Source organism: Podarcis gaigeae (genome assembly GCF_964106915.1).
Source record: "Podarcis gaigeae genome assembly, chromosome: 5".
Lineage (NCBI taxonomy): Eukaryota > Metazoa > Chordata > Lepidosauria > Squamata > Lacertidae > Podarcis > Podarcis gaigeae.
The window spans coordinates 44430728-44447742 of record NC_139681.1 but is presented as its reverse complement, the minus strand read 5'-3'; the positions used below and the strand labels follow the sequence as shown (position 1 = coordinate 44447742).

Genomic DNA, 17015 nt, shown 5'->3' with positions numbered 1-17015 from the left:
GTAATTATAAAGTTTCAGACTTGACAACTAAGTGCTTGCTTATATAATGGTACAAAGGGTCTCCCAGCACTCTCACCCACTAGCAAGGCTTCTGTCTGGTGCACACTGAGCTGCTATTTGCATGGTGGAAATAGCAATTTGGGAAGGAGAGTGATTTCATATGTGACCATGGCAAGGAGGAGAAGGGTTTAACACCTCCCTTCACATCCTGGCCCCTGGTTTCTATTTGCATTCCCAAAGTCTCTGACGACCAGAACCTTCTCATCTGCCTTAGCCTTACACTAACACGGGATGTCCAACAAAATCAAACAGCCTGCTGTATAGAACTTTTTACATCATGGAGATAAAAGTTAACACCTTCTAGTCTGAACAGCAAGATGCTGGTAAAGACATAGGAGCATAGGCTTGGGGGGGGGGGGATAAACAGTAACACATACAGAATATTTTCCAGCTAGGATTGCTAAGCCACATCCGCCAAGAGTCATTTTTTATTGGATGACACCCCTTCCATCACTGAGATCAATAAATCATATTCAGAGGAAATCCTGTACTCTCCAACTTTTATAGGCACAGGGTTGTCTTACCACCTGACTTTACAACCCTACTCCCCAGACAAGATACATTAATAATCATCAGCACTTTTTTAACATGCTTCACATACATTATCTCTGTAACCCTTCTTCAGACCTTATAACATAGGTCAATATTATTACCATCCCACTTGGGGTGGAGACAGAGATTGCTGAAGCCAACCCTAAGCCATCTAGTGAGTTCATGGCAAATACAATATTTGAATAGTGGGCGCTGAACATAGTTCACGGCTCTATATTTAGCTCAAGGGTAGTGAACATGGGCCTTCCAGATGTAGCTGGACTACAAATCTTAACATCCCTGACCATTGTATATGTTGACTATGGCTGATAGGAGTTGGATTTCTGTAACATCTGGAAAGCTCAGTGTTGGCAATTCCGTCTTAGCACTACCTGTGTTGCATCAGTTCTGCCTGTGTCTTCCACAATCACATGTGTAAGTGCAAAATTTGGAATCAGGCACAGAATTCAATTGGCGGCCAAGAACCTCTGCTTCCATATTTTTATGTGCGGAGATATTTAAAAAGCCAGTGGTGACACTGAAAAGGACAGATCCCTGCCATATCCCCATGGCAGCTGTTTTTAAGCCTAGGGTTGCCTGCTTATGGGACACTGAGAGGGATCCTGTGCCTTTCATTCTGCATGTTACGTAGATGCTTTCTCCCACACCTGCATCTTCAAAGCAGCACCTATTGAATTTCTGCATGAAACACAGCCATAATGGGCAGAAGAATATGGCAAACCTGTTTTCGTCGAAAGGCAGTTGGAGCACATGCAATGGAGATGAACCTCAGTGTGTTATTAATATTTTTACATTCCATTTAAAATCTCAGTTATTAGTTTTTGCCTTCTTACGCAGGCACTGGTGAACAGGCATTTCCTCCCCATCTAAATTACCTTTTTCTTTTGGTTCATAAATCACTAATGTTCCTAGAGAGATACATAACTCTCCTTCTCATTGTGTCCTCAAGAGCCCTTTATTCCGCTTGCTCTGAGGGGCTTCTCCTTATTGCAATAATAATTAAAGTTGGATTTATAGACAGCCATGCTCTACTAGAAAGATGAAAGAGATCTGCATAAGACAAGAGCACTGCACAGAGCAGGTGGGATAAGTTTCCAATGGCTGGTTTTCATAGAGTAACATTTGTTGGCTCATGTTGTGCAAAATTAATTGCAGGATATTCATTGCATCTCGATTACCAAAGTGGGCCTTCTTTTCCATTTTTAACTATGCTTGCCACATACCTGAGACATTAACCCACTTCAGGTGTTAACCGGATGAAAATCATGCAAGGCAGAAGAGTCGTGCTGCACACCCATGCTCTGCCTGCCTTGCCACATTCCCTTCCCCATGCATCTCCATAGGTTGAGGGCCTGCAGTGAGGCAGCTTACCCAATGCACACAGACTGTCCCCACAGGCTGGAACTCTGGAGAGCCATGGGGAGGGCATCGCCATGATTATCGTTGGGTGTTTGTAGACACCTGAAGAGGATTGTGTTCTAGTGAAAAATTGGAGACCAGAAGCAAAAGAGAAAGAGGCTAAATTAACTACAGATTCTGAATAATCTGTTATTTCTTGCTCCGTCTTAATTTTTCAATTTTAGGTTGAAGGCAGGAGGAGGTTCAAAATAAGGACTGCTGTCCATGGTGCTTTCCTCCTTTCCATAGGAAGCTGCCTTATGATGAGTCTGACTATTAAGTTCATCTAGCCCAGGACTGTTGGCCCTGAATATCAGTGGCTATCTAGGGTTTCAGGCAAAGGTCTCTCTCAGCTGCGCCTGGTTATGCCAAGGATTTAACCTGGGACTTTCTGCATGCAAAGCATGCGCTCAGATGCTGGGCTGCAGCCCTTCCTCACTCTCGAGTCTCCCCATCAGGTCTGGCAGGTTCTTGCATTGCTTCAGAAGCTGAAAGCGTTGTTCAGCAAGGGGCAATAGATGAACAGCTTTTAAAAAAGATAGGTGGCATCTCAAACCACTTTTGGTTCTCTTTTTTAAAAAGTATTTCTTCAACCTTGCTGGGAAGCATTTCTGGCTTCTAGGCTTCCTGTGTCATGACTGGCAGATGGTGTGCCTGTTTGTTTTTGAAAAGGTATCTTGGGCTGTCTGGGGAAAGGCAGGGAAGTTAGCTCTGCTTTAAGAAAACAGACACCTGTGTCCATCCAATTACAGAACATGCCTTGCCAGCTGTCCAATTTCTGTCACAATCAGTCAGTCCCAAATGCTCCGTACCACCTATGGGTGTTTGCAGTTCAAAACAAAATGTTCATTTCCTCCCATCCTTTCCTGCCACAGCTGCTCCATGCATTAGAAAGCAGAAGTTCAGCAAAAAAGAAGTGGAATAGTGAGAGCGCTTATATGTGAGCTTTCCTTTTTTGCAACCAGGATGTAGCTCATCATTCCACAGGGCTAAAAGGGTGAGAAAAGCTGTTTTGCCCCCTAGATTCCCACTTCTACACAGCTGTGTAAGGCCTCCAGGACTGCATCGTGACAGCCTATCCAGAAACTGGAGGACTATGTATTGTCCGCTCACCTCCCCACTTCAAGCAATAGCAGTCAGTGGGACGGCCCAGGGGGAGGGCAACATTGCCAGTTTTTGAGAGGGGGTGGGGTGAGGCATGGCAAGCAAGACATGGGGTGTGTACAGCAACCAAAGCATTGGATTAACTTCACTAGTACACAGCATCACCCTGTATCAGGAACTGGCAGTGATGCTTGGTGCTCAGAAGGCAGGTGAGCAGTGCCGCCCTGCTTGTGCTACCCCACCAACTGCTAGCATGGGGATCACAAATGGAAGAGTGCTATTGCATTTATGGTCTGCTTGTGGGACAAGTCACTTCACCAGTGGCGAACTTGGGTACTATGGCGCCCTCTGTGCAGGGCCAAAATTTGATGCCTCCCCCAGCGCTTGCATTGCCTTCCCAAAGTTGGGTAAGGAGGTGCCCAGCTTTAGGTAGGAGGTGTGAGGGCTCCGACAGGGTTCTAGAGCCCTCTTTCCTCCTCCCCAAAGTTGAGAAAATGCAAACTAGGCTTTGGGGAGGAGGCAGGAGGACTCCAGGAGCGTGTCAGAGCCTGACACCTCCTTCCCAAAGCCAGGCGCCTTGCTTACCAGGCTTTGCCCTTTGGCTCAGCACCCAGGGCATGCACACTGCTTATACAACCCTAAATCCATCCCTGACATCACACTGAACTGAGGAATAGTTAGGAAAAAGCTGTATGGCAATTTTTTTCCTGCACCAGCTGAAAACACAGTTAAAACATACATGCATCTATTAATCAAGCCACTGCTTTTAATAACGCGAGTTTCTCAGTGTGGTGAGATATCACATCATTTTAATCATAAATCAAGTAATTGGTTCAAAGTGCTATTCTCTATGAAGTAAAACAACAACAACAATCTCTAATTGGCTGATAAGCTTTTCTGTCTGTCTTAGTAGATCTGAATCTGACCTTTCCTTAGCCATGAAGGGAAAATGTTTCTGTCATGCCCTGCCTTGCCTACATCTTTCCATGTCAGGACTGGCTGGGCCCCTCAAGCTGATGCTTGTGCTTTGATTTTCATAAATGCAATGATCCTGACATTCCTCACATCAGGGTTAGGACCTCACCTCCATTCAAAAAGCATTTCAGAGCACTCAGATTTGGAGATCATCTTTCCCGGGGAGAAAATCGTTTTTGGGAGAAACAAAATGAATGCCTTTCCTCTCCCACACCCGCCTCTCCCCTCTTCCCTCTATCTCTTTTTCTATTCACTCACTTTCATCAATCACTTCAGTTGTGCCAGTCAACCCCTTCCCATTGTGCCCCCGCCTTTGTTTTTTCTGCACACCTTTATCTTTCTTGTCTCCTGACCTCCTCTGTCAGATAGCGGCTGTGTGCAGCACGACCTCATTTCACTGTTGGGTTGACACAAGATCACCTAATATTGCCTGTCTGCTGTCCAAACACCTGCTGCATGTTTCCTTCTCATTGAATCGGCATTTTGTCTCCCTTGCCTTTGTGTCAAGCCCGTCTTAATTCTTGCCTTCAATTCTGTCACACTTCTCTGCCCTACTTTCTACCTGCACTTCCCACAGCTCCATAAGGAGGACTGGCTTGAAATGTATGGTAATATAGGAAGGTTAGGGGTTTTCCTTAAGTACCCAATTTACTTGTGAATTTTTGTTTTTCGTGATAATTTACAAAACGCTGTCAGATAGTATTGCCTGGCCTCTGTAGCTAAGCAACTGCTAGTCCAGATGAGTTTGATTTCTTTCTTTCTTTAAGGAAATATGTAGGCATACTTCAAATACAGTTGTTTCTGCAGAAAAGGGATATAGTATCCATGGGATAACAGGGTTGAACAAGCATGAAGCCTCTTTGGTCCAATGGCAGGAACCTTCACATAAAAGCCTTGCAAAACGAAGCTGCTGCAAAACTATATTTGGGTTTCTCTGAGAGTTCCACATTAGGCAAAGACTCATCTCCCTCAGGTCTGAGCTACGCTTTATATTCTGTACACAGGTGCAAAATGACTTTATGGCATAAAATGTTTAAATGGCCAGGTTCCACACATATAAAACAAACAGAGAAGAAGCCATTGGAAAAGGATTGGGCCCTTGCTGTTGAGTTTGTTCAGAGGGTATTCATAGTATCTACTGGCAAGCTTTCTTGCAAACAAACAAAAAGCCAACTAAAATGAACCTCAATCTGTGCAAGGGTAATGTAGTGCTGCTGTAATGCTTTATGGCAATGGGGGGGCAGTGGAAGGGGGGGTTTTGCACTGCAGTCAGATGTCGCAGAACACGGAAACCCTTTCTGCGTATTTGGGTAAGGAGAAACCTGCTGTATGTATAGCAAGTGAGATTGTAAAAGAGAATGGGGAAAAGAGAAGCCAATGGGTAAATGACCCAGAGGGCAGCATGAGGGAAGGGAAGCTACTCCTTGGGTTGCTACCGCAGTCTCCCCTGATAGGATCCAGAAGCAAGAGCTGGAGAAGAAGAGGGTCCTTGTCATAAGGGAGTATGGCCCTGAGCAATTAGAACTTCAAAATGGAGAGGGGGGAGATGCCAAGGAAGTGTTTAAATACAAGGGATCTGAAGGAAAAGGGGGAAGGAGCCCTAATGAAAGAATGTGAGATTGGAGCCTGTAATAACCATCTAAAAAAGGACCATAGCAAACCTTTGGCTGCCGGATCTTAGTGGGTTCTTGGCTCAAGCATCTGCATAAAGGATGTTAAAGAGAAGCACTGGGGGCTGATGGTCTCAGCCCAACAACCTCACCCCCAAATAAGCATGCAAGCCACTCCTTTTGACCTGGAACCCCTGACTCCTCATTGGGTATGGGAGCATGCTACTAAGCTGGAAGGAGAGGGGGTATTCTCCACTTGCTCTGCTATGTTATGATGTCACATTCCAGAGATGAGGTCTGGCGTTGGAAACCTATGTTAGGGCCAAGCCTAGAGAGCTCTGTCTTTGATATGACTGTACCATTCAGTCTCAGGAGTGGTGACCAGGACCCTTGTAACCTAAGAATAAAGTGGTATTTAAGAAGAGCATTTGGGCTTTTCAGATATTCTAATTTCAACATCCTTCCATTGAAACAAGGCAGAACTTGGGGTGTTGTATTCCAGTAAGGGTATCCCTTGCAATGCTTTTTTGTACTCATGTTCAGGTACTCAAAGCATTCTGACTGCAAAAGTCAACAGAGCCATGTGGACATGGCAATGATGCTCAAATGTCCTGGGGAAAATTGCAGAAGAAGCTGCACAAGCAGAGGATTTGGGAAGCACAAAGTATTGTGGAATGAATCACGCTTTCAGGCTGTATCCTTGAGATGTTAGAGCAGTAGAGCAATCTGAGGATTTCAGATCAAAACATACCCAGATTTAGATCATATCCAGACTACCTTGTGCCAGAAGTAGCAGCATGTTGGGTCACTGCCAGCATTTGAGTACAAAGACTGTGAAGCTGAATCTAATCACGTTCCTTAAGTTCCACTATCCTGCACAGGCAGTTTGCCTTCTTGTTTTCCAATGCAGCCAGGTGAGAGCAGTGAGAAGGGCAAGTTACTTTTATTTATTGAATTGCTTGCTGGCATGAGAGCTTAGACTGATCCCAGCATTATGCTGGCTGCTTAATATCAGGTCAATTCATGGGATTAGCAGATTTCATTTCCCCCCTCAGATCTGCATGCCAAAGTACCTCTTTCTTTTATCATATCACTTTATCTCGGCTTTAAATCTCCTTCTTAACCTTAAGTAAGGATTACTCCATCTTTGATATCACAATTAAAATGGATCAGAAGGAAGAAATGCTGATTGATCCTTGAACTGCTGTGCCGAGCTGTTAAATGTGCTGACTTGTGCCTGGAAGTGAAACCTCTGAATCACCAGGATCAATAAACATATCTGGAGCAATGCGAGTGCTTCAGGCTGCTGCTATAGCCGCGTAGAAGCAATTAAGGAAGCCAGTTGATTCAACAGCAGCCTGAACAGAAGCCCTGTTGTAACCTTGACTCACTATATATCAGCGCCCCAGGAAGCTGCCAAACTAGCCTGTTGTATAATAATACCTGGAGGTAGAAATGCCAGCTAAGTATGGGCAGGCTTTGGTTCAGAAACTGCCCCGAGCTCATAAAGCCCCTCCCAAAACCAAGAGGAGAAGTTTGCAAGCCAACATTTGTCTACCACTCAGATGAAAATCTCAAGGAGAAGAAATTTACAGCTGCTTTCCTTGCTTATATTTTCCCCAAACCCAAAAGCTGTCCCCTCACCACCAACTTGTAAACACACTTCCCTGCTTTCCTCCCATCCTTGAAGGTGGTGCAGGAAGGAGATTCTCCTCCTGCCAGTGGTGGCTGGTCTTTTAGGTAAAATGGGGCACCTCATTGCACAAGCCCCTGGAAGAACCTGCATGACAAGAGCAGTGGAGAGAAGGGGAAGAGGTAAGAAAGAGGGGAGTGTGCTTGAGGGGTGAGCAGAGCAGGATAACAAATGGTCTGGAAGTGGGATAACCATTTCCCAAGTCCATGGATTGGCTCAGGAAATGATTTCCAGGATCCCTAACCCCCCTTCCCTGGGTAAAAACCCTGTAGTAAATAGCCAAGCCAACTGAAGAAGAGCCTTGAGGGTTCACAAACAATATCCTCTTAGCCCTTTGCACTCTCTATCTGCTCCAGTTTTGTTGATTTCACTGTGAACCTGATCTAATATCAGAGAGGCTAGCCCAGTTGTGACATCTGTCAGGGCACCTGTTGAATTTCTGCCTGTCCCACTGTTGCTAAATGTTCAGGAGAAAGTGCCAGGTTGTTGTTGTTGTTGTTGTTTTAAGGTAGCAATACACAGCTGAGCTGAAATAGCCCAGGCTGCTCCTTTCAAATTTATCTCAAATGGTGCAAAAAAAATAGAAAAAAAAGAGCTGGAGTGTTGACTTGGAAAACGTTTTATCACACACCACGTTGACTGGAATGGTAGTTTACTTTTTTCAAAATAGCTATAAATAACGTGGCAATCCTACACACGCTTACCTGGGAGTAAGCCCTATGAAACAAAAGTCTTTTCTATCGATGGACTTAACTGTCCAGGGGTCCTTTACCTTTACCTTACCTTTACACGCATATGATTGCACTGTAAACCCTTTGACTCTACACTCACCCCTCTAGGCATAAACATTGCTGTACTCTTAATCTTTGTGTTTCTTGAAGCCTTACTGCTTTCAGAATATCCCACTAGTCCATGTGAATTTAGGATTCATTTAGTATTTGGTCAGAGGAATAAACATTGCCTTGCTTTCAGAGCTGCGTTAAGAGGTAAATTGAATTCATCAATATTGGAATGCCTCTGGGAACTGCCTATAATTCATCTGCTAATTCAAATGCATGTTTTTCAAGACTACAGCCATCTATCTGACAAGCAGCAAGAGGCAGCTGAAGAAGCAGCTATGGCTGCAGGTAGGGATGGCGGATGAATTTGTTCTGCTCATGTTTAAATGTGAACTTAATTAATTTGTGCTTTCTGAACCAATATACAACCAGAAATGTAGCTCTCCACTGAAATTTGCACTTGATGCTATTTTTCAACCAAAAACTGCATGCACACATGCTCTTTCACATGCACTCTGATATACTAGGGGAAAGTGTGCACAAAACATGTATATTAGTTAAAAGAACATATTAAAATGCATTATATTAAGGGAAATTGCTTGCAAAAATGTATGCAGGAAGAAAACTGCACGGAAAAATGTATATGAATTTTCATGCAAACTTTTTTTAAAAATAAAAGTTTGCAAAGTATTGACAAAACTCGGTGAAACTGAAATTGACAAATTCGTCCATCCTTAACTGCAGATCTGTTTTTTTAAAAAAATCTGTCATATAGAAAAAGAAAGAAAACCCCTCCTCCTTATTGCACATGGTTTGGAGCAGAGTGTAAAACCTGGCTCACATTAAGGTTTTCAAAGCTCCTAACATCCAATTATTTTATCTTACTGTGCCTCCATGTGGCATCCTTCTCTCCTACATTTTCACCAGTCTCAAGCTTTGGGAGAAAATAATTACCTCAAAAATTCATTTAAAAAAATACGATAAATAAATGAATATTGTTAACGTATTCTGAATTCTTTGAAATTCCTAATATCAGATTTAACACTGATTATGCAATTTCTACATGTTTCTTAAGCTTCTGCAGCAACATTTTCTAGACTGTGTGCAGAGGAAAGCAAATTCCATGGAGTCACTGTCCCACTCTCCATTTGGGATTTCTCCCACTAACTTTAGCAGGGCACAACAGTAAGGGCAGAGCAGCGCTCATGGACTCCTCTGTCCTTTTCAAGTTTTGTTTAGGAGGGACTGGGAAGCCTTCCCCCAATCTGCCCCCAACACATCCCTTTTTGGCCCTTACCAGTATCAGATCTCCATCAGTGGTAGGACAAGCACCGTGGAGGTCTCTGCAGCAACAGGGAGGAGGCATCCATTGTTGGATCTCTCTCTCTTTCCATCTTCACAGAAGGAGATCAAACACTTATTATGGCCTTTGGGATGCTGTCCCATGAACCATTGGATTGCATTTTCCGGGGGTTAGGGTTGTATTTTCAGCAGAAGCAACAAAGCAGTATTTTGACGCCGTTGGTTTGTATCACATGAACCTCTTATGGGGTGATGCTTGTTTTGGAATAATCACTCACAAAATGATCATTTTGGCATACGAGTCCCAGAAATACACACCATTAGCTCATCAGAAACTCTTTCCAAGCAGCGCACTATTATTAACATTTCATTAAAACAAGCAATCAAGCTGTAAATAACAGGAGACTTTTTAATGACTTGTGTACAATAATTCATTCTCTTAGTCTCTCCAAACTGTTTGTAAAAAATGAATCAGCCACTTCTGAAGCTTAATCTTTGAAAGTTGGAGGGGTGGGGGCTGTTCTAAGAATTCACACACGCACACATTTTAAACGCACTTGTTCAGCCTATGGGGAAATGAGTCAGAGAATTTCCTTTTTTTTATAAAGGTAAAAAGATCAGTTCTGTACAGCTCAGTAATAATTGTCTTCCAATATGCTCAGTCACCTACACCCTTTAATTAAACCTTACAATACTCCGGAGGAACTAAGACAAGGATCTCCTTGAAATTTACAAAAGGGTAAATTGAGACTTGGAGAGATTAAGACCCTAATCCTAAACATACCACTTGATTGGCACTTACAAATTCACATGACCATCTTTTAGGTGATGTTTGTACAGTGAAGCCGCTGTGAGATTACCTTTGTCAAAATGGTGACTATAGCCATGTGAATGCCCTGAAGAGGAGAAGATGGAAAGATTTTGATACCACACCTCAGGCTCCAGGTGAGGGGTGCCACTTCTTGATTCAGTCATAATGGTTGCTGCTTAACCGTTTTCTGCTTCAAGGAGCAGCATTCAAGAATGTTGTTTCCTGCCATTTTGGCTTCTGTCTCTTGCAAAGAGGGCTCTGGTTTTTCATGCATGAAGAGCACATTGGTGAACAAAATGTCAAACGTACTTTTAAAACAACAATTCTGTGCCTGCATATAGAGAGAACCACCTTATCCGTTGCTCAGCTCACACTGAATATGTTTTTAAGAGGAGATTGATAACATACGGCAGACTTGCTCCCATTCCTTCCTGTTCACCCCAAATCATGTAACCATATTAAAAATGGTACAGTGGTACCTCGGGTTACATATGCTTCAGGTTACATACGCTTCAGGTTACAGACTCTGCTAACCCAGAAATAGCACTTCGGCTTAAGAACTTTGCTTCAGGATGAGAACAGAAATCATGCTCCGGCGGCACGGCGGCAGCAAGAGGCCCAATTAGCTAAAGTGGTGCTTCAGGTTAAGAACAGTTTCAGGTTAAGAACGGACCTCCGGAACGAATTAAGTACTTAACCCAAGGTACCACTGTAATGTAGACTTGGATGTGATATTTCAGACTGAAATATTGGATTTAAAAAAAACTCTGGTGGTGACACTAGTTTCACCATGGCATCAACAAGGGGACTCATTACCACCTGAAGATAAGGCCTGCTATTTCCTTGTGGCCTTTGGATGATGTGGTCTTGTCCAGATCAGAGGTGGTTCTGTCCCAGTTATCTAATCATTTTGTATTAGCAAAGGAGTAGGCAATGTAGTGCCTTCTAGAGGTTGTAGGCACAACTTCCCTCGGCCACAGTCAACATGTCAAATAGTTGGGATTGGTGGAAGTTGTAGTCAAATAATTAAATATTGGCTATACCACATTGGCTATACTTATATCCCATAAAATTCCCATTTTCAAGAACCACAAGTGGAATGCTTATAGGTGGGGGGACAATGGTGCACTCTTATGTGTGAAAAAGATTAAGTTTTGCAACAGATGCCTAAGGGTCATTGTCCTTTCAACATACTCCTCTGTACGTGGGATACACAAGAGGTAGAAGAGGGGCCACTTACCTCATCACTTTGTTGGCCTTTTCTAGTGAAACTTATTTAAGGAAACTAATATGGATTATTCAAACAAGCTTTCCAACACCCTACAGCATGTGTGGGGTGGTGGTGGTAGCAATCTTTGGCCCTCCAAATATTGCTGAACTACAAATCCCATCAGCCCTAGCAAACATGGCCAATGGCCAATACTTCAGCTACATCTGGAGGGTGAAAGGGTGCCCATACAGCCCTACAAGCAGTGGTAGACATGGCACCTCAAATTTCAGTGGCACCCTGTGTGATGCCAAATTCTGGCATCCTCCCCCCCACGTTTCTCACCTTCTATTGGTCTTTTGTGGTACCTGCCGCAGTGCCCCAGAAGCTCTGCACCCAGTGTGACTGAACGAGTCGTACTCCCCTAGTTCTGCCTTTACTATAGGAGGGGGCTGACCACCCATTCTAACCTGAGTCAAAATTTACTTCCAGTGCTTAATAGAGCAAGTTATTATTATTCATTGACATAAAGGGAATTGTAATAGAAGTAATTCCCATTACTGCTTTCAGAAATGAATGGCATAAAGCTCTTTTACCTGGTAGATTGCCAGATCTAAATGCAGCTATACCTCACTCTGATCTGGGGAACAAAATGATGTGGATTATAAAATGAGTCATTACTTCAGCATAAGGATTCTCGGGCCAATCAGCTGTATAATGCCTTGCCTTGCATTCTGCACATGTAACGTATGTGCAAGTGAAGCTTCCTAAAGGAAGCTGAACTCTGTGTGCCTCTTCATGGGAAGCTGCATTCCTCAAGATGTTAACTCAATCTGTGCAATACATTATATAATTACGAAAAGTAGGCCAGAAATTATATCCACTATTCTGAGCACTGCGCAGCCCTTTGTCTTTGGGGATTTAGCAAATGGAAAGCAGCACAAAAACACGCAGTTCTTTCAAAAGTTGGACTATTGCAGACTCTGGGTTTTTCTGGTACTGGAATATTTCAGGAGTTCAGCAATGTCAAAGCCATGTTTGGAATTAATGTCAGGCTTGCCTGGCAGCAGAGTAACAGAAGTCTTACTGAAAGACTGCACAAAAATAACTGATAGAGTGATGTGCACACCAATGCTTCCTAAGAAATCCAGGGTTTTGCTTTTTTATATTTGAGTATGTAGACCTAATTGCTGCAGCAGGTATTCAGAAACAACAGAGCCTGCTGCATATCTTTCAACATAACTGCATTTACACAACCCATTGCTAGCTCCTACCTTAGCATTAATTTTTATTATACATTTGTCGCATTTGTAGGAATTATATTAGAAACATGAATAACTAGGATTAAATTTTTTTGAACAAATAATAATAATAATAATAGAATTTATTACAGTCCCAGACCAGGGATTGTTTTTGAACAAATTCTAGAATAGTAGCTATGTTTGTCTCTATCAGCAAAAAGATAAAGAAGGTTATGACACCATTGACTCTAATGGGTAGGACGTATGGCAGCCAATGTCTGCAGTGACTCAAAAATGTTGAGGGGGTTTTTTGGGTGGGTTTTTTTTTTTTTTTTTGCAATTTTGCCAAAAAAGCTCAACAACTTTTCACTGTTTGGAATACAGCAACCCTGCCAATGGGACTTACTCCCAAATAATTACTCTGTAGAACAGCAGCATAGGATCACCTTCATGCAAAAATGCTGTCACATGGAGACTCCTTAAAACTACATTCATGTTACAACTGCTCTGTTCAGTAAGTTACCCATGTACAGTAGCCTGCCATGTATACTAGCTGCCATGCAGTTTCCACCACTGTTTCCACCTACACACAGGAATGCTCTGCTTTACAGCAACTGGTCCACAGTGTGTCATTGACTTGCCACACAGAACAGGTAATGAGTCATTATGATCATTTTTAGCCTATAGCAGTTCTTAGCTAATAAAGACTATGGGTGAATTCCAAAATACAGCAGCCACAAAATAAAGCCTTTATGCAAACATGTTATGCAATAGCATCATTAATTCAAATTGGTTCAAATTTTAAAACAACCCTACCTAATTCATACTTCCCAGAACAAATTCATACTTCCATGAACTGAAACACTAGCTGCCCTTCAGAATTCATAGTTCCACGAATTTTGTGATGCAGTTGTCAAACCAAATAATGTGTAGAACAATGCATATATTTGGGGGAAATGTGCATAAAAATACACGTGTTACTTAAAATGCTTAGTTAAAATGCATATATTATTTAAAATTGCCTACAAAAAGCATTGCATTAGAGAAAATTGCATACCCAAATGTGTATATTAGGAGAAATTCACACGAAAATGCCCACGAATTCTCACAGGGATTTAAAAAGAAACCCAAGCCATTGCAGAAATATGTAGAATTGAACTTAAGACTAGAAAAATAAGAAACTGAGAGAAACTGAAATTGACAGATTCATCTACCCCTACCTATGAAATTCAGGCCGTATTCCTTCTGTAGGTAGACAAATGACCGCTTACTGAAGTCCAGGCATCTCAAAACAACTGTGCCTTGCACACAAAGGGGGGGAGATAGTTCTCCAAAGCAGACCACGCTCTGTTAACTTTAAGAACCAGAGGACAGAACTGAGGCAGCCTCTGTATATCAGGCATACCTTCCTGTCCTCCTGCTGCTATGTTTATTCCAAATTTATTATTACATGAGTCTCTGAACTGAGAGATTTCATTAACTTAAAAGCAACACATGGCTACACATAAGACAGTTTGGCACACAGACCTTCAGCAGAATCTCATTAAAGACACAATCTTGATTTGTGAATAATTTATACTGACATCATCACCTAAAATTATTAATTGTATGGCTCTAATTTCAAGATTTAACCTAATGCAGTGGGGGTGGGTGGGACTTTTTAAAAGAGGGTATGTAAGTTCAGAAGACTTCTGCTCCAATCTGAACAAGCTGGGCATAGCTGGGCAGCATGTGAATTTAAATAGCCTGAGTGCAAATTCAAAATGTTTTTTTTAAAAAAAGTAAAAATATAATAATTAAATACGAAAGCAAATAATAATTAAATTTCTATACTGATCTTTAGCTGAAGAGCACAGGGTGATTTACAGTATAAAAACACAAAAATGCGTTACTTAATAACAATACTCCCCAGTTTTCTTATTTACAATTAGACATATCCATTTTTAGCTCTATATAATATAGGGCAAAAGAATAAACAGCCTTCCTTCTAATACTAATCCAAGACCTATTTAGAATAAAAGAATTTGTATGCCACTTGCTCCTTGCTGAAAGTGTTTTACCTTTATTATCTTATTTACTACAACAAACCTGAAATACAAGTCAGTATTATTTTTGCTATTAATAGTTTGTAAAAGTATTAACAGTATATAAAATAATGGGGGGGAGACTTTTTCATAAATTCCCATAACTTTATAGTATTCTGAACCAGCTCAGGATTACTGATTTACTATAAAACAAATGACAGCCTATTTTAGAGAAAGTATTTTTTGTTACTCTATTTAATATTTGGCAGTGGATGTACAGGACCTGCAACAAAATGTCGCATTATGTGGTGCAGGAGCATCTCTTTATCAGTAATTTATTAAGATTTTTCATAATCTGTAACAGTGAATCAGGATAGAAAAGAAGAATAAGAGTGACAAGCAACAGACCAACTTTACCAGCAGTGCAGAAGGTGGGGGTGGCTCGTTTTCTCCCATATATATATATATTCCTTCTCATTAGTTCCATTGAGAAGGAAAATCAATATGTTAGCCTCAAGGCAAGTGTTCTAGTCTTCCCGTTCTGGGAGTTTGTAAGGAAAATGGGAGACCTTTGGATGAGACTGAACCAAAGCTTCCCTCGATCTCCACTGTAATCAGGGCCAACCTTACCATGAGATGGCTGACTCAGGCAGCTAGGTTCTTTTTATGCCATAAAGATGTACCAAAGATGTAGAAAGCCACTTGTGAGATTTTCTGCCTCAACTTGGCTAGCTCAGGGTTTTATGCACCTTGACTTGAAGGTGGTGGCGGTGGCGGCATTGAGTGCTATTTACTACCCTGCCACATGCAGCCAGTTATCTTGGACAAGTCCTCCCAGTCTTTCCACGCAGGCTGGCTGGGGGGATGGGACAACGTTCAAGAGTGGAACTCCCTCTCTGAGGGTAGACCTCCTTCTCCATCCATAGATGGAGACTTGGATGAAGGAGATCAGCATGGACCACAGGATTGTACCCTGAATTAGAACAAAAGCTTGTTTCTTTAAATATATAAACCCTGTTATTTTAATGAGAGATTCTTTTTAGGCAGTCAAATGTTTTATGACATTAGTCATTGCTGAATTATTTCTATTTTTAAAAGCAGGAAATAATCCTCAGGTTTAAACATTTCTGCTATATTATTACATATACTCTGTCCTTAGCAGCTGTTACTGTTTGTTCTCTCTCTCTCTCTCTCTATATATATATATATATGTATATTCCTTCTACTATTTTTTCATGCTGTGTGTGGTCAGTACAATGTTTGAGTGACTTGAATATAATAATAAATTATGATCATGATGATACCTCTGCGTCTGTTTGGACATATGTTCAAAGAAGTATGAAATGACCAAGATTTCTTTTGATATTACAACACCACCCCCATTTTTTCATTTCCTTTCCTCTGGAGAGCTTTTGTCTTGCCTGCACAATTCTCATCTGCTGCTTCACACCTTGCCATTACAATAGGCACAGCATTAGGGGGTAGACTGTACTTCAAAAAGCTTGTCTCATTATTACTACTTAATAAGAGGAGAAGTAAATAAATGTTCCAGCAAAAACAAAATCCCCACAGACAGAAAACAATTGTCTTTACCTGAATAAGAAATGATTTCTTTTCTTCTCTGCAGAGGGTGATCTTTTGAGGACAACAAAAATCTCTTGCAAATCTGTGGGAGCAAAAAATATTGTTTACTTGCTGGCTTGATACCATTTGAGATATGATGCTCATTTGTTTTTTAAAAAACGAATAATACCACCTTACATCATTTTACCATTTGGAAGCTTTCGTGTATTAAATAATCATCTCAGGTTGTATATGTGTAAATAAACTATATATCATAAAGACACCAGGGTTTAGAGGATTCTGGCACACAGTTTAACACCCCAAATTTATAACAATAAGTAGATGCAATCATCATGCACTTGCCTGGCAGCAAACCCACTTACTCCATACAGAACAGGTCCTACACCAAATGGTGCCCTAGGTGAGGAGCATCTTGGGAATCCAGCTCTCATCAGCCCCAGCCAGCATGGCCAGTAGTCATTGATTACTTGCAAACTGCCTTGAAGATGGTTTGGGATCTATTTATTTTACAATCCTATCCAACAACACCTGGAAGACCACAGGTTCCCTATTCCTGATGCAGAAGAAGCTGGTTTACATGTATGAACTGGCCCAACTCCTCATCCGATTTCTCAAAACTTTCAAAAGTCAAAGTGCAAGTAAAAATTGATCCTCTCTCTATATCAAATTTTAACA

At 41.7% G+C, this 17015-nt stretch overlaps 1 protein-coding gene across 1 annotated transcript in view; it reads right to left on the bottom strand.

Moving 5' to 3' along the window:
• Positions 1-17015, bottom strand: part of LOC310845729 ((E2-independent) E3 ubiquitin-conjugating enzyme FATS) — a 141956-nt gene that overhangs the window by 116377 nt on the left and 8564 nt on the right. The window contains exon 3 of the mRNA XM_083741246.1: positions 16350-16422. Coding sequence (XP_083597372.1) covers positions 16350-16422 — 73 coding nt within the window. The remainder of the gene's footprint in view (positions 1-16349; positions 16423-17015) is intronic.